This window comes from Elaeis guineensis, chromosome 2 (genome assembly GCF_000442705.2).
Source record: "Elaeis guineensis isolate ETL-2024a chromosome 2, EG11, whole genome shotgun sequence".
NCBI classification, from domain to species: Eukaryota; Viridiplantae; Streptophyta; class Magnoliopsida; order Arecales; family Arecaceae; genus Elaeis; species Elaeis guineensis.
Window position 1 is genome coordinate 123,846,163 of NC_025994.2, and position 23,935 is coordinate 123,870,097.

Here is a 23,935-nt window from a genome sequence, read left to right on the forward strand (position 1 = left end):
GCTGCAAACATGTCCGACATCGATTCTGAGGTGATATTCCATCACCTAAGGGTGGACCCAACCTGTTGGTCGATGAAGTAAAAAAAGTAGAGCTTTACCCCAGAACATCAAAAGGCCATAGCTGAGGTAGTTGATGAGTTGCTCAAAGTCGATTTCATTTGGGAGGTTATGTACCCAGACTGACTAGCCCATAGAAACTTATAGGCTAAAATAGCTCGATGGGACTCCAATTTTCAAGCTATGGAACTCGATGAACCTTCGCATATATTACCAATGATTTAACAATACTTTTCATGAAAATAAAATTTGTAGGGCCATCAATTTGTAATGGGCACTCGAGTCCTCCAAGAGTTGCCTCTTTTTACTTAAAACCTTGAACCATAACCACGATCAACTAACATGAAGATCTCAATGGCTCCGAAGTGGGGCTAACTTATCAGACCTCTGCAGAGCTCGAATCGCACAAAAAGCAGAGGAAGATCCTTCAAAGAATCTCTGGAGGGATAACTAATATGACCCTCAGAATGCTGTCAAGAGTGTAAGATATCGTAGGTACAAGCTCGTCATTGGCATACACTGCCTCTTGCATGAAGATGAGAAGAGCTAGATGCCATAAGCACAAGATCTCCGTAGACACACAATGCTACTTGTGAGGGCTAACTTATCAGACTCTCTAGAAGATCTCGGTGACTCCGAGGTGGGGCTAACTTATCAGATCCCTATAGAGCCAAAGTCATGCGAGAAGTGAAGGAAGACCTTTTAGAGAACCTTTAGAGGGATAACTAATCAGATCCTCAGAATACCATCGAGAATGTAAGATATCGTAGGCACAAGCTCGCCGCTGGCACATACTGCCTCTTGAATGAAGACGAGAAGAGCTAAATACTGCAGGTACAAGATCGTCGTAGGCACACAACGTTACTCGTGAAGGCTAACTTACCAGATCCTTTAGAAGACCTCGATGACTCCAAAGTGGGGCTAATTTATCAAACCCATGCAGAGCTCGAGTCGCACGAAAAGTGAAGGGAGATCCTTCAGGAAACCTCTGAAGGGATAACTAATCAAACTCTCAGAATGCCACCGAGAGTGCAAGATGCCGCAGGTATAAGCTCGCCACTGGCATGCACTACCTCTTGTGCGAAGATGAGAAGAGCTAAATATGGTAGGCACAAGATCGCTGCAGGCACATAATGCCACTCGTGAGGGCTAACTTACCAGACCCCTGCAGAGTCTGAGTCACACGAGAAGCAGAGGGAGATCCTTTACGGAACCTTTGAAGGGATAGCTAATCAGACCCTCAGAATGCTGTCGAGAGTGCAAGATGCCAAGGTACAAGCTCATCGCTGGCATGCATTGCCTCTCATGCGAAGACGAGAAGAGCTAGATGCCGTAGGCATAAGATCGCCGTAGGCACACACAATGCCACTCGTAAGAAAATTAATCGGGTGCTAGAAGAAGAATAAAAAAGATGGACAGCGTACAGCCAGAGGCACTATTTCAACCATACTCCTTCCGCCCGAGGTATTGTCCCAAACTCAGGAGTAGGGGGTAGCATTGAGGTGATTATTGGGATGCCTTGGATCCATAGTTGCCTAGATTATATTCGAATTATTCTAAACTGCTAAAGCTGAGCTATCTAGAACTTTATTCGTGCTGAGCTGAACACTGAACATTTCGAGCATCTATTTGAACTGTTCTCTACTAGCTGAGTAGAATTCACAAAATCCACAGATGCAAATTTAAAGTTGAAAACAAAGCAAAGACTTTCAAAACAAAGCATTTCTTTCATTAAAATCTTTACAAAGAAAAAGTTGATGTTTCGAACACTTTACACTTTACAAAGAGAGGATGGTCGCCCCAGGCACCATTTTACGAATAAGAGAAGAAAACAAGGAAGAAAAGAAGAAAAAGAGGAATATAGGAGAAGAGGAAGAAAAAGATAAGAGAAGAAGATGAGGAGTGATGTCCCGTTGCAATTGATGAAGCATCGGATTGGTCAGGTGAGCTGGTTCAATCTTTGTCCATCAAGGACTTCGTCTCCTCACCATCCGAGTGAGCTGATTTAATTTTCATCCATCATGGTCTCCACCTCTTCGTCGGTAATGCCAGCCTATATGTCGTGAAGTTCTAGATATGGTATTATCCTCAGTAGACGGGCCTTACAATCATCGAAGCCCTAGATGGAGGCTGTAGCGGCAACATCGAGCATTTTTCTCCTGAATGCTATAGAATCCCAGAACTCTATAATACAATGCTCCCGAATTACAGGTGGGATGTGCTTAGGCTGAGGGGGGAGCCTGATCATAGGAGGTAAAGAAGGAAGAGCTCCATGAGAAGAGGATACATCGTCTCATCTAGCTTTCTCCCTTTCACGGGCTAAATACCTCTGACGGGCATTCTTTGCAAAGACATTCTGCTCTCTCATCCGTTATTTAATTAGCTCCAAGGATGATAGATTCGAAGGCAATGACATGGCAGCAGACGAAGAAGGAGACTTTTTGCCATAAGAAGGAGAATTAGTAATCCCTTTGCTCTCTAATTTTCTATTTATAAGTGCTAGCAGCCATATCAATCGTCAATCGACGCTTTTCAGGAGTTAATGGCCAAGGAGAAGTAGTAATCCCTTTACTCTCTGGTTCCCTATTTATAAATGCTAGCAGCCATTTCAATCGTCAATCGATAATTTTCAGGAGTTAATGGCCAAGCAGTTAATAATGCATTTTTCTCAAAGTGAGAATAAATCTCTACGATGCTTCGCAAAGTGGAATGTGCACATGTGGCGCATCCTCATAGGCCCCGTGCCATCTCCCAGGCGTGTCCCTATCAGGTGAGTCATCAATCATCATTTTTTATGACCGTCCATATTTAAGGGAGCAGAATGAGGTTGCTGTTCAAATCAAATTGCCTTGGATCGACATGAGTAAGTCCACGTAGTAGAGGCATGACAAAAAGGGTTCTACTCATCTTATTCCTTTCAAAACTTTATTACAATAACTTATTTCTTTCAAAACTCTCTTACAATAACCCTAAAGAGATCAAAACATAAAAAAAAATACAAAAATTACAAGATGGCGCCCGAAGCTGAGGTGCTGGCTATTGAAACATCCACCGCAGTGGGATCCTAGATCTCATCTAAGATATTCAAGTCCAGATCTAGATATTTAACAGCAAACCGTGCTCAGATAGACTACCTTCCGATGTCATAGGTATCGACAGAATATTTAGCCCTTTCTTCTATATATTTTTTTGAGGTCTGAAAGTCCTCCACAGTTTTAGAAGCGGCTTCGGCTGTTCACTTCTCCTCAGCCCCCAATTGGGCCTTCAGCTCTCTTATTTCTTTTTGTAGATGAGACTTCTTTTCACTAGCAGCTGCATTCCTCTTTATCTGAGCTTCGAACTCCACTGCTTTGCCTAGCAGCTGAGAATTCTCTTCAACAGTCTTCTTCAATGCCGCCTCAACATCTTCGGCTCTCCTCTTGATAGCATCGGCTTTCATGAAGATCTCTCTAACCTCCTTCTCGACCTTCTCTCTTGCTCTTTTGAGCATCTCAACTTTGAGCCCAGACTTCTTCGCATGTTTGGCTAGCTCATGGGAGCTCTCAATGTACTCGTTCAAATAATGAGTGAGCTGGTAAGTGAAGAAAAATTCATAAATGATAAATAAACATACAGTAAGTGCTAAATGAAAAAGTCCTAACAAATTCGGATGAGACAATCCATAGCTCCTCTCCTCATCTCTCCTTGAGGGACGTTCAGCAGCTCGTTCGCATTGATGGGGAGTAGTCCGGAGAGTATCTCACTCGCCAGCGTGGGATCTCTCAATGCTGAGGTCTCAAGCTTCAGTCGGAGAGTATCTCGCTCGCCAGCGTGGGATCTCTTAATGCTGAGGTCTCAAGTTTCAGCCCAGTTGGTGCAGTTTCAAATACATCGACAACCTCAGTTGGTGCCCCATCCGAAGAGGATCCGATAATAGGTGAAGCTGATCGAATCGATGAGCTAAGAGGAGCAGGTAAACTCAGAATCACCTCCTCCAGGCCTTGGTCCTCATGCTCCACCCAGTAGCTTACGGTAGCTGAGATGGTAGGCAAGCCACTATCCACTCGTGTAATCTCATGACCTTCTAGATGAGAAGGTTCAGACCCCCTAATCTCCAAAGTAAGTTGTGTGGGATCTCTGACTCTGGCCAGGAGGCTATGCCCGGTAGCAGGCTTGGCCCATCTTTTCCATATAATTTTCTTCTCTTTTTTTAGCATGATCGAGCTGTTCCCAACATTCAACTCTACGATCATGGTGATTAAATTGTAAGACAAACATAATCAAAAGACTCAAAGTCGGAACAGCTAATTTGCGTACCTTGAGGAGCAACTTGGCTGATACTGATATTAAACAGCACCTGAGCCGACAGTAGCTATTTCAACTCTGAAATCCTGAAGTCCCACAGATCTGCCATCTCCTACTCCAGGCTCTCATTCGTCGAAGGTTCTTTTAGTGCAGCCTCTTGGAGTTCATCTCAAATAGTAAAATTTTAGTCTTCACCTGATGTCTGCGAGATGAAGAGAAATCTAGGCTTCCAACCGTACACGATGGAAGGCATACTCGAAAATGTGTGGCGGAAGCCATCCTTCTTCTTTTGCGGAGTTACATACCACCATCCATGCGAGTCCGGATGTCGTTTGAGGCTGAAAAAAGAATAGAGGAATGTGACATTCGGCACAACCTCGGTCAGCATGCACATCACGGTGAAGCCATAGATATGCCATCATGAATTCGACACCATCGTACACAGTAATATTTCAAAGTACTGGAGGAGTGCCCCAAAAAAAGATAGAGAGAAAGTCTCAGCCTAGCTCGAAAGCACTCCTCATAGAAGCCCATACATCCTTAAGGCGAACGACAGATCCGATCATCCGATCCTGAGACTTCAAGCTGGAATGCGTGAGGTATCTGGTATTGCTCATGCAGCATGATTATGTTTTGCTTTGTCAACTTTGATCTGAAATCCATCGATGCAAAGTCAGGTTCCTTGGTGGCCATCTCTCTCTAATGCAGAAAAGCCACAAAAGGACAAAGGAGAAAGGAACTCGTAGTAGAAGGAGAAGATAACTAGAACTTTGTGAGGTCCGCATCTCATTCTGTCTGGAGATTTTAAATAATCTCAAATTTTAATAGGACCTCCAAAAGCCGCCTCCCATCGGTGCATTAATTATAGAAAACGTGCATCATCAGAAGACTAACGTGCGTGCGACACGTGAAGACTGCGAATGGATGTAATTGCTGCCATCGATATGGTAGTTAATGCCAGTGGCAGGCGAATCATATTTTACGTCACTTTCGAAGGAATATGTGCAGATGTACGCCAATTTCTCCCATGCGGATGCAATTCAAATTTTAATTTTTTTTCAAAATCTATACGACAAGTATGGAAAGTCGTCTCGGATTGGCATAACCATTATAATCTCTATTACACTTACAATTCTAATCACGATCAGAGCTAGCTCGGATTTTCGCTTTAACTTCAACTTGGCTCGCACCCTTCTTGAAGCATAATACAGGCCAAATATTCACCTAGGCTATTACTCTAATCAAGTTGTATAGTTATAGCCAGTGGTCGAGCATATGTTAAAGACTTTGATGCACATATTTAAAAGCATGATTTATATTTATCAAAAAGAAGAAAAATATATTTATTCCTATGGAGATTCTATTACAAGATCTGAGGCCTCGGATCATAAAGAACAAAAGAAGAAAAAGGCCTAAATCACTCAGGGGGATGGCCGGAGTGGTCGTCTGTGGGATGGTATTCCTCAGCACTGACAATGCCTCCTGTCTGGATGGCTACCTCGATCTTTTCCACCTCATCCGGAAAGCAGGACGTCATCATAAATCTCGATCAGTTATTTGACAACACCACTTGTAAATCCACATCCAGACAGTCGATTTGAAGATGCTGGATGAAGTCAGGAGGAAGATGCACTTGGGCAATGAATTTTCACTTTTTGAAGCCCGCGGAGAATGCCGTCTTGCAAGCCTGGGCTATGATCTTAACTCTTTCCTTTTCCAGCTGCTTTCTCCTGCTTTCAGTGCATTTAAGTAATCTTTTGATCTATAAATTTGCCCCAAAAAAGCTTATAATTTACCTTTCTCTCTTACAACTTCTCCTTCCGATGCTCCACCTCCGATCCGATCTTCTGGACTCTCGAGTACGTCTCCGAGGAGATCTGAACTTCTTTGAAAGTGGAGCGCCCATCTCCTCGAAGGGCTCTTTCTCCATGGCTCGTTCCTTCGGAGGCTCTGGCCCTCTTGGATGGACCACCAATGGGGCTCCTTCGAGAATGAATTTCAAGATGAGGAGAACTCTTTCCGCTTCAAGTGTCCTTCTCAAATGCTTCAGGTCCTCACGGGTCCGGCAACAGTCTTTCTCAGCCTTAGACTTCTGTCTCTCGAGGGTGCTAATTCATTCTTCGAGATCCTCAACCTTCCTATCGATCCTAGATTTCTCCCATTCGAGGGCTTCGATCTATCTTTTGACCTGTCGTAATTCTTCATCCCGATGGAGAATCGACTCTTGGGCCTCCTGAAGAGCCTCCTCTGTAAAACTGAGCTCCTTGGATAGCTTAGTATTATTTCTCTCTAGATGCTCTAACTGGTATTTCAGCAGGTCGATCTCCTCCTTCTCCACCATCGGAACATCGAGGTTGGAATTGATGAGGCTCGTCAAACATTGGCCCACATGAACAAGGGATCTTAAAGCGTCGGCAAATCGCTTCTCCCTCCTTTGTTCATTGAGGAATAACCTCTCAACTAGCGGTAGAAGATTCCTCAAGTACTCTATCGTGGATTGGAGATTCTCTCCTGCAGATGGAACATGAGGCGTTGAATCTGGAGGTCCTACATAAGAAGTAGATGCAAGAAGGCACCCAGCAGACATTGCCATCTCCAAAGATTTCTTAGTCTCCATCATCGTCATCAGATCCATCTTCGGATTGTCGAACCACTTCTCCATCCGCATTATCTCAGTTGGAACTTTTTTGGAACATCCCTCGATGCTCATTTCTAGCGCTGTTTCCGTCGGTGCCCTATCGATCAAAACTTCCTCTGAAGAATCCTACGTCACGACATCCAATGATGGAGATATGGGCTCGACGGTAGGAGCGGCATGTTCTCCCCCGACCGTAGGTTTCATTTCAGCAACCAATACCACGATCTGCCTCCTACGAGCTAGGATTTGCTCAAATCTCTTTACGCATTGTGAATGCATCTTACTCCAAAAAATTATGATGAATAATCAGCACAAAAGAAGATTTGTGGCTACTTGTATCTTCAAAGCACAAATTTAAAGGAGGAAGAAAATAAAAAGCTGTCGCAAAGTGATTAAAACCTCGAAGGGACCGCCGTTTGAGTGGTCCCACCAGTTATACCCGTTCGTGTCAGTTATATTAGGCTAACATCACGAACTTTAAATACGAAGGGCAGGCATGAAGACAGAAGCGCATGGTATTGGATTCGAGGTACTTTTGAAGTACTCTTTTCATCTGATTCTCAAATTCAGAAGTAGGAGAGTAGCGTTACGGTGGTTACAGTAAGCACCTCGGATCATCACTGCATCGAAAGATATTTCAAGTTCTCGGATCATCAGTACAACCACTAACCGTCGTATGATCTGTGGAATCTATCTTCATGCTGAGCTGAGGAGTCCGTGAGATCTAATCTGTATATAAGCCACCTTCGTCCCCTCAGCCAACTTATCTCTTTAACATGCGCAACAGTTATCCATCCCCATCTCGAATAGATAAGGACCTGACGTAACCATTTTTCCTGATCTCGCAGGAGCGATTAAGGGCTGAATCATCTCATTCAGTTTGGCATGTCTAACAGTCCGACAATCTTGGGATCGTACGATCTCACAGCTAACAAATCAGCTATCTGACATCTTTCTGCATAAACAATCAGAGCTTCGAGGATCCAAGTAAGTCCAATCTCTCTCAGAGAATCCATTGCTGCTCTCTTGTTCTTTATTTTTTTGACTTGAGTATCAGAAGATCTTCGTTGGAACCACAACCTTCGGTTTGGGACTTGTTTTGCAGGTCACTCTAGCTCCATCATCTCTGCATGAGGACAAGACGTCCATCTTCCGATCTCGACTAATTTCAGTAGCAATAAGATTCAAATTTGATTATTTTATCAAATAAATTATATAATTTATTAACTTATGTGTCACATCACTTCCAACAATCCAATGCATAAACAAAACAAGCGACAAAACTAAAATTGCAATTCATTCTATACAGTATGCATGCACATCCGGTAGATAATGCTTGCCCAATAAATTAAGGTCATGGAAACCACATGATATAAACCACGATGGATTCTATTTGATGACGTAGCCAGTTCCAAGCCACAGATGATATGACATGAAAGTTGTCGGATAATCATGATAAAATATGTTTTTATATTAGGATACAAAATGTTCCTCATTGTTCATGGTGTCAATAGTTGGATGATGTATATCCGTTTTGGAATCTGTATATATGGATAAAAGATAGAGATATTTTAAAATTCGTACAAGATGTAACCCCAACGGTTGATATGGAAAAAAAAAAGATCAATCATTCTTTCGCACTGAACCCAATTCTTTCCGGTACTATATTATGACTTTTTGAAGATTAGGGGCAATGGATATATCACTCCATGGTTGATAAATCTACAGTTGATGAATCTATAGTATGATTTCACCTTGTATGCTGGTTGCTCTCAATAGGAATAAAAATTAAAAAAAAATCATGTTCTTTCAAAGTGGCGCTGCATATGCCAAAGTCTAGTATTCTAGTATATTCTAGCGACATTACTCTAATAATAAAATTATTGAGTTTAACATAGATAATATTATCTTCTTATAGATGATATTATTCAAGTAATCTATGGATTTTTTTTAATGAGTTTTTTTCGAGGAATACGAAGAATTTAGATGTAATGGATCATAATCTTGCATCACATATGAGAATTTAGTATGATAATTTTTAAAAGAATTCTTCATAATTAAGAATTCAAATAAAACGAGCCGTTCATAAATTATTCGAGTTCAACTCACAACTATTGAGCTCAAGTAGCAAGATATTCGGCTCATGAGCTTAATAAGCTTATTTGAATTTATATATATTTTTGGTCATATTATTTTTATTCATAATATATATTGATATATGTACATATATGTAATTATATATATATATATATATATAGAGAGAGAGAGAGAGAGTAAGTGGGTTAAGGTTCAAATTCGAGCTTAAGTATAACATAATTAATATGTAAGTTAAATCAAAGCCGATCTCGAATATTATTTTTTCTTATTGAGTCGAATTCAAATTTGAGATATCAAGATGATCTATTTCAAGTTGAATTTAAAGTTTCAGTATTTTGAACCGAGTCGAACTTGATGTTCTATCTATTCGATTTGACTTAACTGGATTGTATCCATATCAATCATCGTAGAAAAAAATTATAATATATATGATGTATGTCGTAGCACACTAAAATTAATCCTACTCACTACTATATAGATAGGATGAGTCAGGATCGTATCTATAGGGATCTTAGGTCGAGTATTTCAAAAATATAAATAAAAAAAATAATAGATTGCAAGAAACTAAGAATTAAACATGAAGATTGCAATAAAAATATTTTTCATTGATCAAATAAAGAAGCATACATAATGAAAAAAATAAAAGTTCGATACAAGATAACTAAATCAAGTTAAATTTCTCATTGCGCTCGATAGTGGATGTGCCTCCTTGAATTCTTCATCTTTCTTCATGCAGACAGTGGCAGGATGGCTGAAAGGCTTGGTACAGAAACTCCAAAGAAGAATGATAGATGAAGTATGGCAATATAGAAAAAAAAGGATAGCAGCACTAGGATTAGGATCTCTCTTAAATTTTTTGGGATATGAAAAAGAGATCTGTGAAAGAATATGGTGATGGATAAGAAAGAAGAAGATGGATTGCTAGGGTTAGTACCTCCTCTAGATTTTGAAAAAGAGAAAGAGAGAGAGAGAAGCTTGAATAGAACTTAGGGTTAGCTTGATTGGAGAAGATGGAGGCCTTGGAGTTCTATTTATGAAGTGGAGAGTCACTGATTTCTCATGAATAGAAGCATAAGAGAATTTAAGATTTCATAAAGAAAGGTGGGAGCATGAATAAAGATCCTTAGATCAAGCCTCTTGCTTCTCCTCGTGTTCACACTTGGTCTTCATTTAGAGTGATCTTTTAATCTGAACCCTTGATATTTAAGTCGTGTTCACACTTGATTTCATTTATCTTCTAATCTGGATCTTTGATTGGAGAGGTTACTTTTTGACCCTTGATCTTTAAGTTATGTTTACATTAGAATGGGAGCTGGTTGCCTGATTCATTCAAATTTGATCCATTTAAAATTTTGATTTGAATGAATCCAAACTCCTAATTACTTATAAAATAGACTAGAGAGCATCAAATTTTTAATAAATAAAATATAATTAAATAAAATTATATATTTTTAGTGGGTTAATTCAAGTATTCATCACACTTTCCAACTTGAACTTTACTCATCCTCGAGTAAAATAGATACATTAATATTGTGCATCAAATTATCCTTGAATCAAAAGTTATCCTAGGCATTCCTAACAATAGTGAATATCCAGTCAGATCATTAAGGAGGTACTTCATTGGATTATCAATTCGATCCAATTAGTGGTTAAGTATTAGTCATAAAAATTTTTAGGGATCTTCTTTCATCGACTCCCCACTCTTCTCTTTAAATCCTCTAACTTAATATAGATTTGGTGTAGTATCTTTTTGTAGTTTATTCTCCTTATTCTTTCTCTTTTTTTATTTTTATTTTTTTTGAAAGAATATTTACATGTATAGTCAGTGCAATGTTCTAACTCCTGAAGCTTTCTAATTGACTCTTATAGCGAGCTTTAGGTCAATGACTCTCAAATCAGTTAGCTTTAAAATATTAGATATAAAATATTTCTTAGGCTTACTGACTCGAGTCAAAAAGGCTACGAATTAAACTGACTGTATAAAAGATTTCTTCACATTCTCACCTTTTGATGCAAACAACAATGCTTACTTAGGCGAAGGAGCCCGGTTACTTAGTGAAAAATATATAAAAAAAAATTCAATCAATGATTAAAGTGAACCTTTTGCATATTTTGATATTTTTACCCATATCTGCATGAAGCAGATTTTTCATTGAGATAGATGGGAAGAGGATTCTGAAATCACTCCAAAATTTAGTCTAGTCTAAATTCTACCATTAATTGGATGTTCTTAATAATTTTTTTCTCAATATCTCTAAATTATCTACATCATTAATCACTCATTGATTAGGATGCCTAGTTAACTTCAAATCAAGATAAAGTTCAGAAATATAAAATTAATTATTTTTTATCATATTTGAGGAATTAATTAAAATTATTATTCTTTCCTCCAACTTAATTTTTATTATCTTCAATAAAAGAAAAGAATCATAATAAAGTTAAAATAGAATGTAACAAGAAAGGACATCATCGAGTTCGATGTGTGCAGTATTGATTGAGAGGTCCTTTATTACTGGGCATGGTGTGTTCTTGACTCCATTGATCATAGTGCTCTTCTCAATTTGGCTAATTATCCTTCTCAGAGATTCCTACAAAATAAAAAAAATTAAAAAAATAATTATATATGTTGGGTTGCCTTCTAAGAAGCGCTAAATTTAACGTCTTTAGCCAGATTGTGTTCAGTTGTAGATTGGATCTTGCAATTCATTGAGTCAACTTGCTCGTCATCTCTGATTGCATCCACATAATGTTTCAATCATTGATTATTCATTTTGAAGGTATTTTTCTATTTAGGGTCTTTGATTTTAATTGCTCCATGAGGGAATACCTGAGTTTCGACATATAGTCCATTCCAACGTGAACGGAGTTTTTCAGAAAATAGTCACAACCCCAAATTATAAAGTCATACTTTTTGATTAGGTTCGAATATTTTTTATGAAATATATTTATCATGATAAGTCTTAGTTCGAGCCTTACAAATTAGTGAACTCTCGTATGCTTCATTGCATAGCTCTTCTAATTTGTTCAATTGTAGTCTCCTATTGCTACTGACATTTTTCATATCAAAATTGAATTACTTTATGGCTCAAAATATACGGTGTTCTAGTTCTATCAGTAGATGACAGACTTTTTCAAAAATGAGCAGGTAAGGAGACATTTCTATCGGAATCCTGTATGCAGTGCGGTAGGCCTATAATGCATCATCTAATCATCCTGACCAATCTTTTTGATTAAGCCTAACCATCTTCTCGAGAATTAGTTTGATCTCCCTATTAGAGACTTCTACTTGATCGTTAGTTTGGGGATAGTATGGTAACTTTGTGAGTGATTCCGTATTTCTTCATTAAACTTTCAAAGTGCCTATTTGTGAAGTGTATACCTCGATCACTAATAATGGCTCTTGGGCAATCAAATCGACTTAAGATATTCTGTTGAATGAATTAGATTATCATTTTATGATCATTTATTCTGTTTGACATAGCCTCAACCCATTTAGATACGTAATCTATCGTAATCAAAATGTATTCGTATTCATAGGATAGAGGAAAGGGACCCATAAAATCGATTCTCCAAATATCAAAAACTTTCATAACTAAGATGGGGGATAGAGGCATCATATTTTTTTTAGAAATATTCTTCGTCTGCTGACAGCACAAGTACTCAAGACAAAATTTATATGCATTCTTAAACAATGTCGATCAATAAAATCTACTTTGTAACACTTTCGCGGTCGTTCTCTTCCCACTGAAATATCTCCCACATACATGAGAGTGGCAAAAGGTAAGTATACTTTGATACTCACTCTCAGAGACACAGCATAGAATCACTTGGTTAGGATAATGTTTGAACAATTTGGGTTTCTTCCAATAATAATATTTGATCTGTGAGAATAATCGATTCTTCTCCTATTTTGTCCAATATAGAGAAACTTGCCCTGTTGCCAAATAGTTAATGATGTGGGCAAACCATGGGATTTGATCAGAGGAGGTTGCAAAAAATTGTTCGTCAGAAAATTTTTTCTTGACCTCATCTGTACCCATCGTATATCAACTAAGATTCTAGAAATGTGATCAGCGACCACATTGTCAAAATCTTTCTTGTCTCGAATTTTTAGATCAAATTCTTGAAGCAGAAGGATCCATCTGATCAATCATGATTTAGTATCTTTCTTTGAGAGTGGATGTTTCAGAGCCGCATGATCAGAATACACTAGAATCTTAGACCCTAACAAATATGAACAAAATTTTTCAAGGGCCAATACTATAGCTAGTAGCTCTTTTTTCATTGTGGTATAGTTCAATTGGGTATCAGATAGAGTTTTGCTAGCATAATAGATCATATATGGCTCTTTGTTGATTTTTTGACCTAAGACGACTCCTATTGTGAAATCAAAAGCATCACACATGATTTCAAATGGGAAAGACCAATAAGGAGGTTTTATTATGGGTGCTGTTGTCAGGGCTATTCGTAACGTGTGGAAGGCTTGTAGACATTCTTCATTAAAAATAAATGGCATGTCTTTGGCTAGCAAATTATACAAGAGTCTCGATATTTTATTAAAATCTTTAATAAAATATCTGTAAAATCCAGCATGATCTAGGAAGGATCGTATTTGTCGAATCAAAGTAGGGGGTGGTAGTTTTGAGATGACCTCAATTTTGGCTTTGTCTATCTTAATCTCCTTTCGAAAACAATATGTCCTAACACGATTCTTTTTCAAACCATAAAATAGCTCTTTTTTCAACTTAAAATCATATTTATTTTCGTGCAACACTTAAGGACTTTGGAGAGATTATGGAGATAATCTTCAAAGGTGATTCCAAACATTGAGAAATCATCCATAAAAATTTTGAGATATTTATCCATCATATCTCAAAAAAATGATCAAGATGCATCGTTGAAACGTAATGGGTGCATTACAGAGCCCGAACGGCATGTACCAAAAAGCGAAAGTACCATAAGGGCAAGAGAAGGTGGTCTTCTCTTGATCATCCGAAAATATAGGTATTTGATTGTATCCCGAATAATTATCTAGAAAATAAAAAAAATATTGATCCGTCAGTCGTTCTAGGATTTGATCGACGAAGGGTAATGAAAAATAGTCCTTCCTAGTAATGGTGTTTAGTTTTCTATAGTCAATGCATACTCGCTAACTAGATGGTGTGCGAGTGGGAAGCAATTCATCTTCTTCATTCTCCACCACAGTAATACTTGATTTCTTAGGTACTACTTGGGTGAGAGTGACCCATTTACTGTCAGATATGGGATAGATGATTCCAGCATCCAACTACTTTACCACCTCTTTGTTCACTACTTTTCGCAGGTTTGGATTCAGTCTCCTCTGCATGTCTTGATGGGGTTTGACATCTGCGTCACAATGAATATGGTACATACAGATGGAGGGATCAATTTCTTTTAGAATGGCAATGGATCAGCCGATAGCCTCTTTATTTTTCTTCAGAACACCAACCAATTGTGCTTCTTGATCTGGGGTCAAGTCTGATGCAATGATTATCAGAAGGATGTCATTAGGTCTTAGGAATGCATACTTGAGTGTGGTCGGAACTGGCTTGAATTCTAGTACAGATGGTGATTCTAATGATGGGACTGTGGGTGTATTGGCTAATGCGGATAATGGCTCGTACTTGATTGTCCAAAAGAGAGTAATTTTAATATTTGATGTATCAAGTAGAGTGTTTATTTCTTCACTACCTCCCTCCATATCATAGTCATCCACTCCAAAGTGCATCAAGTGGGTGTCTCGAAAATCATGGACAAAAATTGTTGATGTCGCTTCCTCTATGATGTCCTCGAATGTATCTATCTTGAAGTAACTATCCGTTGATAGTCCCTGGGATGCACTGAACACATTCAATCTTAATTTCTTATTCCCAAATGATACGTCCATGACTCCTGTCCTATAATTGATGCACGCATTTGCCGTAGCTAGGAAGGATCTACCTAAGATAATAAAAATTTATCTTGGATTGTCACTCAGTTCTATATCAAGGACTAGAAAATCAACTGAAAAATAGAACTCATCTATCTTGATCAAAATATCCTCGATCATCTCATGTAGTATCTTAATTGATCTATCAGCTAACTGTAAAGTAATCGACGTTGGTTTCAGTTCTCTGAACTCAAAAAGTTTATATACCGAACTAGATAAAAGGTTCACACTGGCCCTTAGATCCAGGAGAGCTTGTTCGATGTGAAAGTCTCCTATAATATAAAAAATAATAAGGGCACCTGGATCTTTAAGCTTTGGAGGGGTAGCATGCTGAAAGACAGAGCTAGCTTGTTCGGTGAGGCATACTTTCTTCAAAAGTTGGGATCGAGATTTACATTTCTAGATGCATAATTCATTCAAAAATTTTGCATAAGCTGGGATCTGTTTGATTGTGTCTAAAGGGAGGAGATTAATTTAGACTTGCTTAAATAATTTTAACATCTCGTCGAGTCTTCCTCCCTTCTTATCCATAGGAGTAGGGGCTTTTAGGAAACTCGAAAATGGGACTTTAGGCAAGTAAGGTGATTCCAGTGCAGTTGGTTTATTCTCTATTTTTGGATCCTCTTTGCTCTTGAGTGATTCGGACTTGGTCAAAGGTCTAGAGTTGGTCTCATTGGTTTTACTTGTGTGTTCAATGACTTTTCCACTTCTGAGAGTCATGATTGATTTGGCATGTTTAGAAATAATTTCTGGAGTATTGGAGCTCTCAACCATGAATTGCCCTCTTAGGTTGCTTTTAGGTTGGCTAGGTAATTTTTCACCTTCCCTCCTACTGAATGCAGTTGCTAGTTGATTTATTTAGGTCTCTAGCTTAGCAATGGATCGCGTGTGAGAGTTAAAGATTTAAGTGTTGACTTCTAATCATTCTAGCATTTTCAGAATCTTCTCCTCAAAAGCTGAGCTGTGACCAGTGGTAGATGGTTGAGGAGTATTTTGAAACTGGTGGTATGGTCCATGCCTATATATCGGGTTCTGATAGGTGGGTCTAGGTACAGCAGAGCCAACCACTGGCTATGGTCTTCAAAAAAAATTTGGATGGTTTCTTCAATCGGGGTTACAAATGTTCGAGTATGGATTATTTCCTGCTCTATGAGCTTGTTGGGTTTGAGCTTGCTAGACCTGCTCGTGCACAAACTCAAGAAATTGAGGTGCGGTTGGGTATTCACTAATAAAATAGGTTGGGCTTGCACACAACGTACAAACATCTTGAACTGGGTTAGGTGAAATTGGAGAGTGTTCAATATTTAGAAGATGGTCTAATTTTTGAGATAACTCATCTATCTTACTGTGGATATCCATAACATTTTCAATATGATAGATTCTATCTCTTTTCTGTTAAGATATTGGTTGTTCTCTAGAGGTGGTAGACATGTGATATAAGGAGTTCTCACTAAGTGTTCAAAGAGCTGCCAAGCCTCATCCTCACTCTTTAGCATGAATGTCCCACCATATGATGCATCGATCATTTATCAATGTTTCTTCGATAGATCATCGTAGAAATATTGAACAAATTATCATTTGGGGACAGCGTGGCGGGGGCATTTACGAATGAGGTCTCTTAACTTTTTCCATGTCTCATGAAAATATTCACCATCCAATTGAAAAAAACTAATGATGGCTTTTTTAATTTGATTTATTTTTTTAATTGAGAAGTATTTCTTAAGGAACTCTATCTGAAGATAGTCTCAAGTTGAAATGATTATAAAATCTAGGGAGTTTAACCAATATTTGGCTTTATCCTTAAGTGAAAAAGGGAACAGTTTCAACTTGAGGGCATCATTGGAGAAGTTTTGAATTTTTACTATGGAGCATATCTCAAGAAATTCATTCAAGTATTTGTACGGATCCTCATTCAACAGTCCATAGAATGATGGTAGCATTTGAATAATGCTGGACTTGAATTCATATTATGCCGCCTCTACAGGAGGAGGCTAGATACATGGCAAACAAGTGTACAATGAGGGAGTAAAATACTTTGTCAATTGTCATGATGGATCAGTCTCTTATTTGATCCATCATTTTGATTCGATTTGTTCGAATTATTCTTTCTAGTTCTAGATCTAGTAGGTGTAAATCAAATTGTAATGATCAGCATCCTAGCATGCACCCAAAAGATCTCATCGAGTTTTAATTTTAGCAAAATTTTTTTTGGAAAGAGAAGAGAAGAAAAAGCGGAGGGAGAGAAAAAAGAGTTCTAAAGAAAAGAATCTAAGGAGTTCTAAGGCTAAAAAGAGAGAGAAGAATTAATTAATTATGTTTGATATTTTTAGCTAACAATCAAGTGGTTCAATCAATTTTGACTGTGGGTTACTCTAGATCTAGACAGCTCCTAACTGTCAAGGTCATCTTCAAGCACTCCAAGTAGCAGACTAGCCACTCTAATGGCTAGGTAAGTATAAGGTTGGTAGGAGTCCCCCCATTACTTTTTTTAGACACCAACTGAGTTGGCTATGTAAGCGAACGAAACTAAATAATGAACCACCTTTCTTCAGAATATAATTTCTGAACCACTTTTCTAGACATTAATTAAACTAACTAACCTGAACCTGATCCAACTTTTAGGGTTCCTTGTCCTACTGAGCTCAAGAGTCCTTAGGGATCAATATCTAATCGATTTTAAATTAGAAGTTTATGTCAATGCAATTGCAGGATGATGGTTTGTGGGCCAAGAAAAGGTGATGAAATCTCCACCTTATGTTGATTAGGATTTTGTCCTTAAGATTTGTTATGAAAATATGCAATGCAAAAAGAAAAGATGTCCAAACATGTTAAGTAGCTTTTAAGATTTAATTAGTTTATTTATATTAGTCAAGTGTTATGTGGTGTCTTTGTATTCTTTTTATATTATGTAATCTTTAAGCAAGAAAGAATAAGAGGTAAGTTTTAAATTAGATTAATTAGGTATAAGAAGATCTAGTAAATCTAACTAAATAAAAAGTAAATAATACTAAGATTAAAAGATAAGTAGGTAACCTACAAATAAAGTAATAAATCAAATCTACTTTTAAAATAATAAATTATTCTAAGCTATAGAAAATAATAAATCACTAGAAATAATGGACAGTAATAAATAAGATAACTACTTAACTATGCAAATAAGCTAATCTCATAGTTAAGAATAAAAAGAAACTATGTAATCTAAATAAAAGGTAAGGAGTCTAATCTACTGAAAAAATAAAAAATTACTAATTATATAAAATAGTAAATTATTCTAAGCTATAGAATATAGTAAATCACTAGGCTTTAGAAAGCAAAATTTTTTTTTATGCATGTAAATAAAGTAATCTAGCTAGAGGATAGTAAATATACCATATATAAAAAATAATATAAGATAAAAATTTTAAAAAAAATAAATAGAAGATAATTAAGTAATTAGTAAGTTAATTAATAATAAAAAGTAAATTACCAATCAGCAAAATAAAGTATGAAAAATAAGAGTGCAAAAGAAGAAAATAATCAACTAAAAAAATAAAGTAATAAATATTTTTTTGATTTTTTTCAAAACAATCATGCCAAGATCTCCGACAATAACTTCAAAATTTGATGCGTATCATAGCACACCAAAATTAACCCTACTTACTACTATGTAGATAGGGTGAGTCGGGATCGTATCCACAGAGATCTTAGGTCGATTATTTTAAAAATACGAAAGAAAAAAATAATTGATTACAAGAAACTAAGAATGAAATATGGAGATTGTAATAAAAATATTTTTCATTGATAAAATAAAGAACCATATATGATGAAAAAGAAATAAAAGTTTGATATAAGATAACTAAACCAAGTTGAATTGCTTGCTGCGCTCAATAGTAGATGTGCCTCTTTAAATCCTTCGTCTTCCTCTATATAGACGGTGACAGAATGGCTGGAAGGCTTGGTACAGAAACTCCAAAGAAGAATAGTAGATAAAATATGGGAATATGGAAAAGAAAGGATAGCGACACTAGGATTAGAACCTCTCCTAGATTTTTTGGAATGTGGAAAAAAGATCTGTGGAGAAATATGGTGAAGGGTAAGGAAGAAAAAGATGGATTGTTGGGGTTAGTATCTCCCCTAGACTTATGGAGAAGAGAAAAAGGGAGAGAGAGAATCTTGAAGAGAACTTAGGGTTAGCTTGATTGGAGAAGATGGAGGCCTTGGGGTTTTATTTATAGAGTGGAGAGTGGCTGATTTCTCATGAATAAGAGCACAAGAGAACTTAGGGTTTCATAAAGAAAGATGAGAGCGTGAATAAGAACCCTTAAATCAAGCCTCTTGCTTCTCCTTCGTTGATCAATAAGTCGTGTTCACACTTGATCTTCATTTAGTGTAATCTTTTAATCTGAACCCTTGATATTTAAATCATGTTCACACTTGGTTCCATTTATCTTCTAATTTGGACCTTTGATTGGAGAGGTTGCTTCTTAACTCTTAATTTTTAAGTCGCGTTCACACTGAAATGAGAGCTGGTTGCCTGGTTCACTCAAATTTGATCCGATTTGAGTCTAATTTGATTTGTATGAATCCAAAGTCCTAATTACCTGCAAAATAGATTAGAGAGCATCAAATTCTTAATAAATAAAATATAATTAAATAAAATTATATGTCTCTAGTGATTTAATTTAAATATTTAACAATATACATCTATGAATATTTTTTCATCGTGAAAGATGACCATAGCCACGTGTTGGCTTCAGGTGCTATTTTCACTTTGGGGTATGCAGCAAAGCGGTGGCCAACGATCGACCAAGCTAAATCCCAAGTTCTACCAAAAACAAATAAATAAATAAATCCCAAGTCCCACCTCATACTTGTATTTAACCCTCCTTTTTTTTTTTTTTTTTTTTCTGAAAAAGGTCAAAAGAAAAAAATTTAGGACCCGTGAGGCAAGCATCCAACGACTCCGGTCTGTAGCAACGCGTCTACATTTTGCACTTAAACAACGCCGCAGGGTACCACGACTGCAACAGGATCGGGCATTCCCAGGGGATTCGGGTTGTATATATCGCCCGAAAGAATGATTGATTTTCTTTCGAGACATTGACCGTCGGATCTTAACGTACACAGCTCTCAAAGCATTCCGAATGTTTCCGTGGATCCGCTGCACATTTGTCAAGGAAAACGTAGCACTATCCAACGGTGGATTCGCGCGAAGGATACGACGGATGAAAAGAGTCCAATCCCCCCGGAAAGCTGCCGCTCGATTCTCGACACCACCACCCACGGGGACGGCAGATCTTGTTTCTCTCCGCATAAAAATTTCCCTGGGACCCCCTCCAGTCCACGGGGAGGAGCCGTTGGAATAAAATATTGCAAAATCACTTGATGGTGGAGTTAAACCAATGAAAAAACTACTGGTTTTTGAACTTTGGGGGAAGATCTGCTCTGTCCGGGTTCATGCATGTTCCCCATACTCCTTTATAACCAACGACCGCCCCCACCCCCCTTCCCCCTATCTCTTTCTCCGCTACTTTTTATCGCTGTCTTCTTCTCCTGCAAGCTACCTTCCTTACCTTCTCCCTTCCCTCAGATCGGATGCTGGTATTTAAATCATTTATCCTCGTCCAAGAATCACGCAGGAGCCGTAATCTGCCCTCAAAATCTTCTTCTTGATCCAAAAAAAAAAAGGTCAGCTCTTGTCCAATCTCCTTAACTTCGGTTAAGATTTGGTATGTATCTGTTGTATTTTACTTTCGAATTTGATTCATATTGATGCTTCAAGATCGATCTTCTTCTTGCTTAGCTTTGGAGGGTTTTTTTTTTTCCTTTGGGTTAGGTGTGATGTTCTTTTGTTTGTTATTTTGGTTTTTTTTATGCCCTAGGGGTTAAAGGGTGTTTGGATCATGCGGATTGGGGATTTGACTTGTTTTGGGGAATTTTATTAGTATGAGGGATTTCATGCCCATCAAAGTTTTGATTTATATTTCTACAAAGACTACAAAGAAAAATTGGCAAGAAGGAATACGCGGCTCGAGTGTATTGGATTAGAGAAGATGTTTAGGATATATGAAAACAATTTTTTTAAGGATCAGGATCTCCTATTGGTCAATAATCTGTGGCTTTTAATGTTTTTAAATTATAGGCCGGTAATAATTTTCTGAACTATGGCTAGATTTTCCCACGTAGCCAGGATGGGCATTAGAAATCATGCCTCGTCGATTCATTGTTTCTGCTCAAAATCTTAAGTTGGTTAAGTCTACATAGTACATCTCACAAATAATGAATCTAATATCTAATCGTGAACTTACGTAGATGCTTGTCATGTCATGGGGCAGCCAATTTTGCCAGGTTGAAATGCTTAACGCAATAGCGCTTCCTGTAAGCTTACTCTTAGATAGCTAGTGGTTGACCATGGTAAGCATGAACAATGTTGAGTTCAGCTTTGTTGTTGCTATGGAATTATAGCAAAATTCAGCATGTGAGATTGTCTTTGATTGCACGGCAGGAGGATGGATCTTGAAGGTATACACTGAGGATTTAGTCCTTAGGTTAGTTGTCAGTATTTTTTTAACTTGAGCCTAAAACAAATATCATCTGCCTTTTTGTTCCAAATAAATTGAAGATCATTTTGACAATGGGCGGCAAAACATAGCAAAACAAAAAGTATAACTGTGACAGCAGATAGTGGGAATATGGGATCACACTGCTATCTACTGCATTATGCACTTGACTAGAAGTAACTGATTATATGGTTAGATGGTAGTTAAGAAAGGAAAATTGAAAATCTTCTTTTTGAAACTTAGTGTCAGAGAATATTTTGAACATGTAAGTTTGCGTGTCACTCTCGGGTTATGTTGCCATCGAGAGTCATTTTTGACTCTATTCTATTTACATTAAATTATCATTAAATGCTTCTCAGTTGAGGCTTTACCTCCTGAAAAAGATCATCTGAGACAAAGCAGGAATGCATGAAAAAGTCCAATGGAATTCGAATGTTCACCGATCAGTTATTCTGTAGTCGTGCAACCTACTCCTTTAATTCTTTTAGGTGCCATTCTCATTTTGAAGAAAAAATTAAGCATTTTTCTACATATGCCAATGCAGAACATGAGTTGATTGAATGTCACATGGGGTTTTAGCTTTATATGGCTATGTTTCGACCATCTGGTGAAGGACGCATGTCTCCGAAAACAGTTCCGATGGAGCTTGAAGCTGCTGTTGATAGTGAAGATGCTAGTTCTAATCAAAGATTGCATGATCTGTGGCCGCTGGGTGAAGTGGATCCAAAGAGGGCAAGGTTTCCTTGCTGCATCGTCTGGACTCCTCTTCCAATAGTTTCATGGTTGGCTCCATATATTGGTCATGTTGGAATTTGCCGGGAGGATGGGGCGGTGCTGGATTTTGCTGGTTCAAACTTTGTTAGCATAGATAATTTTGCATATGGAGCAGTTGCCAGATACCTTCAACTAGACAGAAAACAGGTGCAGTAGAGTTCCAAAGTTTCACAGTCCTTTTCTTTCTTTCTTTTTTCTTTTCTTTTCTTTTTCTTGTGTTCATGAATCATCACAAATTATGAGATTAAGTTGTCTATATATATTCTCCAAAATCTTTTAAATCAAACTGTCAATTATAATTTAATTCATTCTCTTTATTCTATATTTTCTTCTGGCACTGTAGCATATCAGTTCGTTGTAATCCGTGGTTTTTCAAGGTGCAAGGAGAACGAAATAAATCAACTAATGTCTGTGAGCACTGATGGATTCAAGCTCCTTGGATGAGCTGCAGCCCGTGGCACCAACAATTGGCACATCTGAGTCATTAGCTATAGCCTGCCCCAAGTAGTTATAGATTGGTTGGCATTTGTATCTAACGGACATGCATTACAATATTACACCACTGGATTTCTGCAGGAAGAAAGCAACAAAATGATTAAGATGAACTTAGGTTTCGAGTTTATATCTATGTGCAAAATAAAGGAGACCTTGACTAACCTTTGATCTTTGTTGGAACCATTGGACAGTGCTGCTTTCCTCCCAATCTAGCGGGGCATACATGTGAGCAGAATTACAGGCATGTAGAACGTGGGACAGCAATCTCATGGGATGATGCATTGCACTCGAGCATGCAGTATTTCCAGCACAAGTACTACAACCTCTTCACCTGCAACTGCCACTCGTTTGTGGCCAACTGCCTGAACAGGCTTGCTTATAATGGGCGTCTGAGGTGGAACGTCGTAAACTTGGCTGCTCTAATCCTGTGGAGAGGGAAATGGGTGGATGGCATGTCAGTTTTCCGTTCCTTCTTCCCCTTTGTTTCGGTATTATGCATTGGGATATTGATGGCTGGTTGGCCATTTCTCATTGGAATGGCTGTTTTCTCATCTCTATTAGTTGGCTGGTTTCTTTTTGGAATATACTGTACGAGGAGTTTGATAGAGTGATTCCCTGGCATTTTTAGCGTGGGAAGAGTGACATGGATTATGAACAATTGTTCCGAACATTTTCGTTACACTTGTTTTCTATATATCTTAAAACAGTTGCCAACCAGCACATATTATCCTAGCATTGCAGTGCTTAAGACTTTTGAGACAGATGGTTTTTTTTTTCCAATTCACTTATAAACATTATCATATTTTAGATTGTTTATTTTGAAGTCTCTCACATATATATATATATATATATAATATTTCTTATTCTTCAGTGTGCTGGTATGAGGAGTAATTTCTTTTTGTCTTTTTTTATTTTGTAAGCTGTTTGTTGCTTTGATCCTGTCATGCTTCTTCCTATATGATTGTCTTACGATCACCATTCTAGGAGTCGCTATAAGCTAGCATGGACTTACCGAGTGCGTCATATTTGGTGTTGGATTTCCGGATCCGTACTATTTTTTTGGGTGTATTCCCTACTCGTCCCGGATTCTTTCTTGCTGTT

General features: G+C 37.8%; 1 protein-coding gene across 1 annotated transcript; it reads left to right on the top strand.

Moving 5' to 3' along the window:
• The first annotated feature begins 20,489 nt into the window (after positions 1-20,489).
• On the top strand, positions 20,490-23,566 carry LOC105059793 (protein REVERSION-TO-ETHYLENE SENSITIVITY1). The gene is made up of 3 exons (XM_073253179.1): positions 20,490-20,693; positions 22,110-22,486; positions 23,026-23,566. The coding sequence occupies exons 2-3, from the start codon at positions 22,151-22,153 to the stop codon at positions 23,443-23,445; spliced, it is 756 nt and encodes a 251-aa protein (XP_073109280.1). The 5' UTR covers positions 20,490-20,693; positions 22,110-22,150; the 3' UTR covers positions 23,446-23,566.
• The last annotated feature ends 369 nt before the right edge of the window (positions 23,567-23,935 follow it).

Excerpts from the sequence above, each read along its gene's own strand:
- LOC105059793 (XM_073253179.1), top strand. The coding sequence starts at position 22,151 with ATGGCTATGTTTCGACCATCTGGTGAAGGACGCATGTCTCCGAAAACA. Across the intron at positions 22,487-23,025 it reads TTCAACTAGACAGAAAACAG|TGCTGCTTTCCTCCCAATCT; the intron begins GTGCAGTAGAGT and ends ACCATTGGACAG.